At 41.9% G+C, this 8,369-nt stretch overlaps 1 protein-coding gene across 3 annotated transcripts in view; it reads left to right on the top strand.

Moving 5' to 3' along the window:
• Positions 1 to 4,794: 4,794 nt before the first annotated feature.
• The window catches only part of Gyg1 (glycogenin 1), a 30,430-nt gene continuing 26,855 nt past the window's right edge, over positions 4,795 to 8,369 (top strand). The window contains exons 1-2 of one of the 3 annotated variants that reach the window (XM_005343887.3): positions 4,795 to 4,914; positions 6,973 to 7,108. In XM_005343887.3, coding sequence (XP_005343944.1) covers positions 4,908 to 4,914; positions 6,973 to 7,108 — 143 coding nt within the window. In that variant the 5' untranslated portion in view covers positions 4,795 to 4,907. Of the gene's footprint in view, positions 4,915 to 5,121; positions 5,327 to 6,972; positions 7,109 to 8,369 lie in introns of those variants that run through there. The other 2 variants (XM_026782675.1, XM_026782680.1) reach the window with 2 other exon arrangements.

The following is an 8,369-nucleotide window of genomic DNA, read 5'->3' as shown; positions in this document are numbered from 1 at the left end:
AAAAATCCTTCAGAGGTGTGATCTATCTCCATTTTTGGATTTTAGTTAATTCCAGACATAGTCAAATTGACAACCAAGAATAAAATATGCTAAATAATTTCCTTCAACATAGTTTTAAAATCCATGTATATCCATGATAATATAACTTCAATCCTTATTAATTTGCTAGCTCAATTTTCACAAGAAAATCAATACATTAAGATCTCAGAATTTATCTACATATTTTTTCCATTGTCTAATAATTCAAAGTGTTCATCATCTCATTATACAAATTTGGTCTACAAAGTTGATCTAGAGATTATCTGGGATAATTACCTTAAACAACTGAATAAAAAAAATCTATATTCTAATAGGATTTCCAGTCAATTGACATGCACGTTACAGTTTAAAGATTTTGATACATCATCCAATGGAAACTCAATGCAGAGATAACTCAGGCAACAGGATCCCTTATTTGTAATACCATTTGGAAGATGACTGTAACAGCAATCTCAACAGGATCCCTTATTTGTAATACCATTTGGGAGATGATTGTAATAGCAATCTCAACATGTCCATATTCTGTTCAAAGTGGTAATGTCAGAAGAAGTTGGATGTAGGCAAGGCTCTGTGTTGCTGCTGTGCCCTTGACTCAAGTGAAGCCAGATCCCTGGATTCACCACAAAGAACTTCAGAACTAATCAGTGTGAAACTGAGTTGAAGGTGATTAAAACGTATTTTTCGGGGCTGGAGAGATGACTCGGAAGGTTAAGAGCACTGTAGTGATATTTTGTTTGTGATCTAACAAATAAGATCAGAAACTTCAGTTATCTGATCCCTAAAGAAAAGAGTACAGAACTGAGCCACTAGTTAGCAATAGAGCCCAGGCACACACCTTTAATCCCAGCACCCAGGAGACAGAGGCAGATGGATCTCTGTGCGTTCATGAGTTTGATCTACTCTCAAAGAGAAACAGAGTCAGGTGGTAGTGGCTCATACCTTTAATGCCAGCACCAGGAAGGTAGAGACAGGAAGTGATGTGGCTGGGTGGAGAAAGGAATATAAGTAGACAAGAGCTCAGATGCAATCTGGAGGTGCAGTCTGAGGATTTGTAGAGACAGGATTGCTCCTTGGGTCTGAGCAAAGATAGCATAGATAGTGACTGGTCACTCTGCTTCTCTAATCTTCAACATTAATGCCTATATCTGACTCTGGGTTTTTATTATTAATATCAATTAGAATTCATGCTACAGAGCACTGGTTGCTCTTCCAGTCATCTGGGTTAGATTCCCAGAACTAATGTGGTAATCACAAGTGTCTACCACTGCAGTTCCAGGGGGAATTTGACCCTGATTTTCTGTCTTCATGGGCAGTACACATACATGGTACATAGACATACAAGCAGGCAAACACACACATAAAATAAAAGTAAGCTAATCTTTTTGTAAAAAAAGAAAATTTTAACATATATCTTAAGCATGGGGTTAATGGAGTAGTGTTAGGGACAAGAACAAGGGATGCCCAAGTGACAGAATAGGCTTCTTAAGGGAGATGTGCACTTTATTGTCTTTACAATGGCTGTATCCATGATCCTGTGGCTTTCTAAGGTCATGTTTCAAGAGAATAATTTACAACAAGACTTGAAGATTAAGCAAAACTTAAAACGTCAGTAGATTTCAGACTTATTTATTTATGTAAAACTTATTTTTTATGTAAAAACTTTCTTTCATAAATAGAATTTTAAATATTTTTTCTGTGCTTTAATTTTTAAATTACATGTATTTATTTAGTATATTGTAGAAGCAGGGAGGGTGTAAACTTGCCAAAAGTGTGATTATGGAGATACAAGGCCAACTTACAGGAGTCAGCTCTCTCCTGCTTTGTGGTTCCTGGGTATTGACCGCAGGTTGTTAGGAATGGCAGTGCCTTCATTCACTGATCCATATCAATAGCCTATAGAATGGTGGAGAGGTCTATTTAGGTTTGACGATGGGATTGGGGTGCTAATATAGTAAGATACAAAGTTGCAAATACCCCTCTCCCAAATAAATACATTGTTGTCTTTCTCATCCTTATTTAGGATGTCCTAAAATTGTAGCATTATCTGGCAAGTAATTTGTTTTTATCAGCTGTAGTGAAGGTTCTTGCAAACAAGAACCCAGTAACAATTTTTTTTTTGAGACAGGGTTTCGCTGTAGCTTTGGAGCCTGTCCTGGAACTAGCTCTTGTAGACCAGGCTGGCCTCGAACTCCCAGAGATCCGCCTGCTTCTGCCTCCCGAGTGCTGGGATTAAAGGCGTGCGCCACCACCATGAAAGCCCTCTTTACTTTCCAGTGTACCCTTCATTTTCTGTTTTTCTAGTCTGCCTCAGCAAAATCTGTAAACTTTATGCAAATATATCATTAAGTTACATAAAAATAGAGGAGCTGTTCCTAAGTCCAACTCCTTCACTTTCCTGTTGTCTTGTGCCTCTTGGCTTTTCCTTCTGAGTTCCAATACTGTATCCTGGGAAAGCCCACACTGAGACACTCAGATGGGAGCAGAAAGGGGTCAAGAGTCATACTGATGGCAGAGGTATCCTGAGTTAAAAAAATGGCCCATGTGTTATCCTGGAAAAGAACAACTCAGACTGTGAAGCACCTACTTCTGTCTCCCTTCTTCCATTGAGTATAGGTCAAGCATAGCCTTTACAGCTCACAAAAAGTGCAATTCTCATAAGCATACAAGATTTGAGTAAATGGAAAACTATGTTTTCTTTATGCCCTGCATTTCTGTTTCCTGAAAATAAGGTTAACGCCAAGTACCGGGAGGTCCCTCCTCACATGCCCATTGGCCTTCAAGCCACAGTAGACATGGAGAGATTAGGAAGGAAACAAGAGAGATTCTTGAAGAACAACACTTCAAAAACCAGTTCTTGGGCTCTGACCTTAAGATTCTGATTCCATGTACATTCCTGGAGTTGACTCAGAAAGCTGAGGGAGGGATTCAGTTTAGGTCAGGAATCGTACCAAACAACAATAAAAATAATTACCTTAGCTTTGGGGTAGGAGTATAGCTCCATGGTACAGCACTTGCCTAGTGTATACAAAACCCTGTGTTTGAGCCATAACATTGCCAATAAAAGAAAAATAATCTTATTTGGTAATAGATATGCTATGATAATTACATATTATAATTCCTACTGAAATGGCAAACACTACCACACAAATGTACTAAGTTAATACATATCAATTAAAAATAGAATGTAGTTTTCAAAAATGGTTCTACTCTAGAATATCTGGAAATAAGCCCCAAAGTTTATGTCTTAAAAAGTGCTCAGGTTAAGTCTTGGGAAGAAGGTTTAGGCCCACATATCAAGGAGCAGTGCTGTAGACAAGGCCCCATGTTTATGACTACTATGGGACTGTATATCCAAATAGACCCTTTGTGAGTATCTAGAATATCCTACTACATTTTTCATCCAATACCACAGCCTAGCAAAAGAGCAACATTTATTTGTTTGCCGTAATGATCCCACCTCTCCCTGGTAGCTGGTGCAGCTGTCCAGCATCATGGAAGAATATTGTATTGCATATCACTAGCCAATGAAATACCAAAATTCAAAGTAGTTTCTGATGATGTCCAATGCTTCTGCACTAATATAAAGTTGCAAAACTGGAAATGAAGCAAGCACAGTAAGTTAAGAACTATTTTGAGGACTACAATGCTACCTTGACTTACCCTTTCACGTCTGTTTCCCATTTTGAACTGATATGGTCACCATTCATTATTGAGAGATGATTCTCAGAGCACTGAACCATCATTGCCGATCCACTACTGTGCTTTGGCTGAGTGGGTGTGATGGAAAATTGTGCAAGGTGTGGCTACATTAGAAAGCTATTTCTCAACTTCTCCCTGAAATGACAAACTGACTTTGAAGATTTGTGAAACAGATTAGCTGAAACAACTGAATTACCTAAACAGAATTACTGGAATTTAGTACCTCTTATCCAGAACCAGTATGCCAGAGGCTCCAGAGCTTTCTAAGGCAGTGTGTTAATTTGAAACTGCTGGGGTCCAAACCCTGCCTCTCTACTTACAGCTTATTATCATAGCAAAGTAACTTAACTTTTCATCTTGGTCTACATGAGCTAGTTCCGGGACAGGCTCCAAAGCTACAGAAAAACCCAGTCTCGAAACAACAACAACAACAACAACAACAAAACAAACAAAAAGAAACAAAACTTTCCTAAGCCCTAAGCCTGCGGGTTTCACCATCTAGAAACTGACAGGTATATGGCAATACGTAACTTCTAAGCCCTTGATTTGGTAAATAAAATGGTTAGATAGAACACTTAACTAATCGATTGAAACAACCAGCACGAAGACTATATATATATATATAAATATATATGTCCAATGCTTCTGCACTAATATAAAGTTGCAAAACTGGAAATGAAGCAAGCAAAGTGTATATATATATATATATATTTAGGTTAGTGCCACAAAACTACTGTGACAGTGTGGGAAGTTTCCAACGTCTGTTGGAAGAAAAAGAGTGAGTAGAAGTAAACAATCTCTTCTATTTAGGCAGTTCGAATGAATTACTGCAACCCACTTGACTTGCCAGGGGGCTTGGTCAGTTGAAGGTTCATAACCGTTCATTTTCATGACACAAGTCTCATAGCTCTGATCCTTCCCTTCCCAGGCCCTGGAAGGATTGGAGGCAGAGCAGCCCCCAACAGGTGTTTTCTGGGCACAGCAGCCCGCCGGTTGTCAGGGTTGCCCCGCCCGCGGTGCGGACCGCGGAGGATGCGGCCTGAGCGTGAGTCTGCGCGGCCACGTGACGGCCGCTATAAGAGCGGCGGGCTGCGGACTGCCCCCCCTCCCCGCTAGCCGCGGTCCTTCCCCGGCACCCGGCTGTTCCGACCCACCCGGCTCTCCGCACTATGACAGGTACGCCTGCGTGACCGGCTTCCGCAGCATTGCTGCGCCGGGGAGCTCCGGGCAGCTCGGGAGCCGCGGGAGTCTGCAGCTGCCCGGGCTGCTGAGCCAGCAGCCTGCAGAGCGGCTGCTTCCGCCTGCTGCGTCCGGGAAGGCCTGGCGGGGTGGGGCCGACGCGGGGCGCGGTGGGGTCGCCCGGAGCCCTGACTTCGGGGCTCCCGAGTCAGGGAGCTGCTGGCGTCCTGCGGGAACGCCAGGCTGCGGCCCTGCTTTGGCCTCCGCGCCGAGCCTATTTTTAGGCCTCTGGGGCCGGGTGCGTCTACACAGGAGCCGGCTAGCTCCCTGAGCAGGCCCTGGTGCCACTTGTTGCGTTGCAAGGTGTCTGGCCCTGGGTGAATGTGCCCCCAGGACTGGGCACATAGAGGTAATTGATTCTTCCACGCACTTTAAGGTGTAGTAGCCTGGGCTATGACAGCGACTGACCTGCCATCTGAAGGTTAAAGCACATCGCTGTCATTGGTCTTTCCCTTCCGTTTGTAGGATTAGCTAAGTTTGGTGTTTATAACATCTGACCTCTTCTTTTATTAATTTAATCTGGGAAAGCAAAGCATTGTCACCTGTAACTTCTGAATCCTATTTCTATAAAACTTTTCTCCACCTCCTGAATTCTGGGCCACTTTGGGTTCAAAGCCTAATTCATTGTGCTCAGATTAAGTACTCTTGGGGCAAAATGGTTTTGAATCATTAGTGTCTCCAAATGTTTTGAAGATAACAGAAGCAAGTACAGGCCGAGGTTGACATGAGCTTCAGCTGTGATTACAGACTATAATTGACTGGAGCTGGGAATTCACAACTTTCTACATTTCAGTTGTGTGATGGCTTGTTCTGAAAGTTGGCCCCACAGTATGAGTAAAAATGGCTCTCAGGTCAGCTACTGGGAGATGTACTGGCCCACCAGACAGCCTACGACACTTTCCCTGCTCAGACGAATTTTCATTGATTCTAACTTCTACACTGGAAAATGAGTAAGGGAAAATGAGGAAACCTGAGTCAGAGAGTGACAGTGACAAAATCTCCCAACTTTCTTCTTGACAGGACCACTGCCAAAGTTTAACCAACTAGTGTTAAAATCCCCTTAGATCACAGGAAAAGCCTGGAAAAAAATCTTAAAGTCTGGTATAATGAAGATTGTTCAGAGGGGAAAGAATGCATGTTTGCCTCCAACATGCTGGGGCTTTGGGGAAATTGGCATATATGTTCATGTCTCTGTTAGGAGAGCAAGGGAATATGGGAGAGGGTAGCATATGGCTCATTGTCCCAAAGAAGTGGAGCCTGGCTATGGTTCATACCTGTAATTTTAGTACCTGGGAAAAAGAGGCAGGACAAATGCTTGGTCTATACAACTAGGCCCTATCTCAAAATAATCAGAGTTAGGGATGTAGCTTGTTGGTAGAACACTTGTGAAATATGTAGAAGAATTCAGAAGCGTGGGGATTGGATCCTTAGAGAAGCATGGGAGTGAGAGGAAAGGAAAGAGAAGAGAGGAGAGAGACACAGGAGACAGCAAGAGACAGATTTGTTAGAGCTTGCCTCTAAGCTCACCAACAGTGATTGGTCACTAAGAGACAAGGCTACTGTGGGAGGCTCACTCTAAGCAGAAGCTTAGTTACTTTCTGGGGTGGTAGGTAATAGAGCTCTTGCTTGGGTGAAAATACCACTCATCAGACCTTATAGAAGAAAGGACATATGCTTTGTGATCTCCTCCTTACCAGTTTCCTAAGCTTCACCCTGTGTTAAACTACAGTTTAATCTAAGAATTTGTCTAGACTCTAACTGGGATTTGAGTTTTGCGGTTGATGAGCCTCTTGAAGGTTATCTGGCATTCCTGCTAAACTGCAGTCTTGGCCTATTCCTGGATGGCTGCTTGAGCTGTCCCACTAAAGGGACTGCTGCCTCACTAACACAGGAAGTTGACCTCTGAGGAGATGATTTTGCTGAACTATTATTTGAAAGTAGACCTGGGAAAAGACTTTTTCTAGCTGAGATATGGTTCTTTTTCTTTGTATTAAGATCAGGCCTTTGTGACGCTGACTACAAACGATGCCTATGCCAAAGGTGCCCTTGTCCTGGGCTCATCTTTGAAACAGCAAAGAACTACCAGGAGGATGGTTGTACTCATCACCCCACAGGTCTCAGAATCCATGAGGTGAGGATTACCTGCCTGTCTCTTTGTCATTAGGGTACTAACATCCTTTCCCTATTTCTGGAATCAGTGGTCACTAGGGAGCTGAACACTAGGTAGACACAGATATGTGATGCTAGGCTAAAGACTCCTGAATTTAAAATCTCTTCTTAGCTTTTGGGAGATGTTCCAGGATTCCTCCTGGGAAGTGTCATTCTGGCCTCTGTCTTCCTAATTCTTTTTGGGAATGAGAGAACTTCCCCCTCATTAAGTCTTCTGCTGGTGAGCCTGCCAAATTATGTCTGTTATTTCTACTTGCACTCCTTTCCCCAAATGAAGCTAGAATTGCATTGTTTCCCATAAAGAAGGAAATCTTCAGGTAAGATTGAACATTGTTCTCCACTTTCAGCTGACATTTGTCACCTGATGATCTTTACATGTGCTAGAATAAAATCCTTATTATTAGGCTTTCTGAAACTATTACAGAAATTTTTAGGAGACACAAGCTGCTTACTTATTGATTGGGTTAGTTCCTTTTGATATTTAGAATTCAATTTTGTGATATTTGGGTATTAACTTTAAAAATATCTTGGTGTGCCAGCAGCATTGTTTAATGTTACTTTGACAGTTACCTAGCCTTCTTAAAAATCGAGAATACCTTACATTTTAAAAACAAGATGTTATACATATGTGCATATGCATGTATATGTATCTTCCACATTAATGACACTGATTTTAAATAGCTCTTGAAAAGTGTCCAGAAAACTTTCTTCTAATATTTCCATTACTGAGAACTGTGTAACATCCAGATTTAATCTTGAATCCCACTACCGTGATCCCCTAAAGTCATTGGTACCACTGATCATTGTTAAAAAGAAAAAAAGAACAAGTTTACTTTGTGAAGTAAAATGTATTTAATCTAACGTGAGAGGTAGAATGAATGCACCACCAGTTTTCTTCTATGACTGTGTTAGATGTTTGTATCGTTTATTCTTCCTCTAGGTGTTCAATCCTCAGCACCGCTCTAAAAACCTGGGCATAGTTGTGCATGGTGGTGGTGCTTGTCTGTATGTCTGTAATCCCATCACCAGGCAGGTGGATCCTTGGACTTCACTAGCCCCCTGTCCTAACCTAGTCAGTAAGTCCCAGATTCCAATGAGAAAAGATTTCTAAACAAAACAAAACAAAAAAACAAGGCAGATAGTTCCTGAGGAATGATTCCCTAGACTGACCAATGAGTTCCACATATCCATGCTCTTGTGTGCGTTCACTCAAATACATGAGC

Source organism: Microtus ochrogaster, chromosome 1, assembly GCF_000317375.1.
Source record: "Microtus ochrogaster isolate Prairie Vole_2 chromosome 1, MicOch1.0, whole genome shotgun sequence".
Lineage (NCBI taxonomy): Eukaryota > Metazoa > Chordata > Mammalia > Rodentia > Cricetidae > Microtus > Microtus ochrogaster.
The sequence above is the reverse complement of the archived record's forward strand: the minus strand, read 5'-3'. Positions and strand labels throughout refer to the sequence as shown.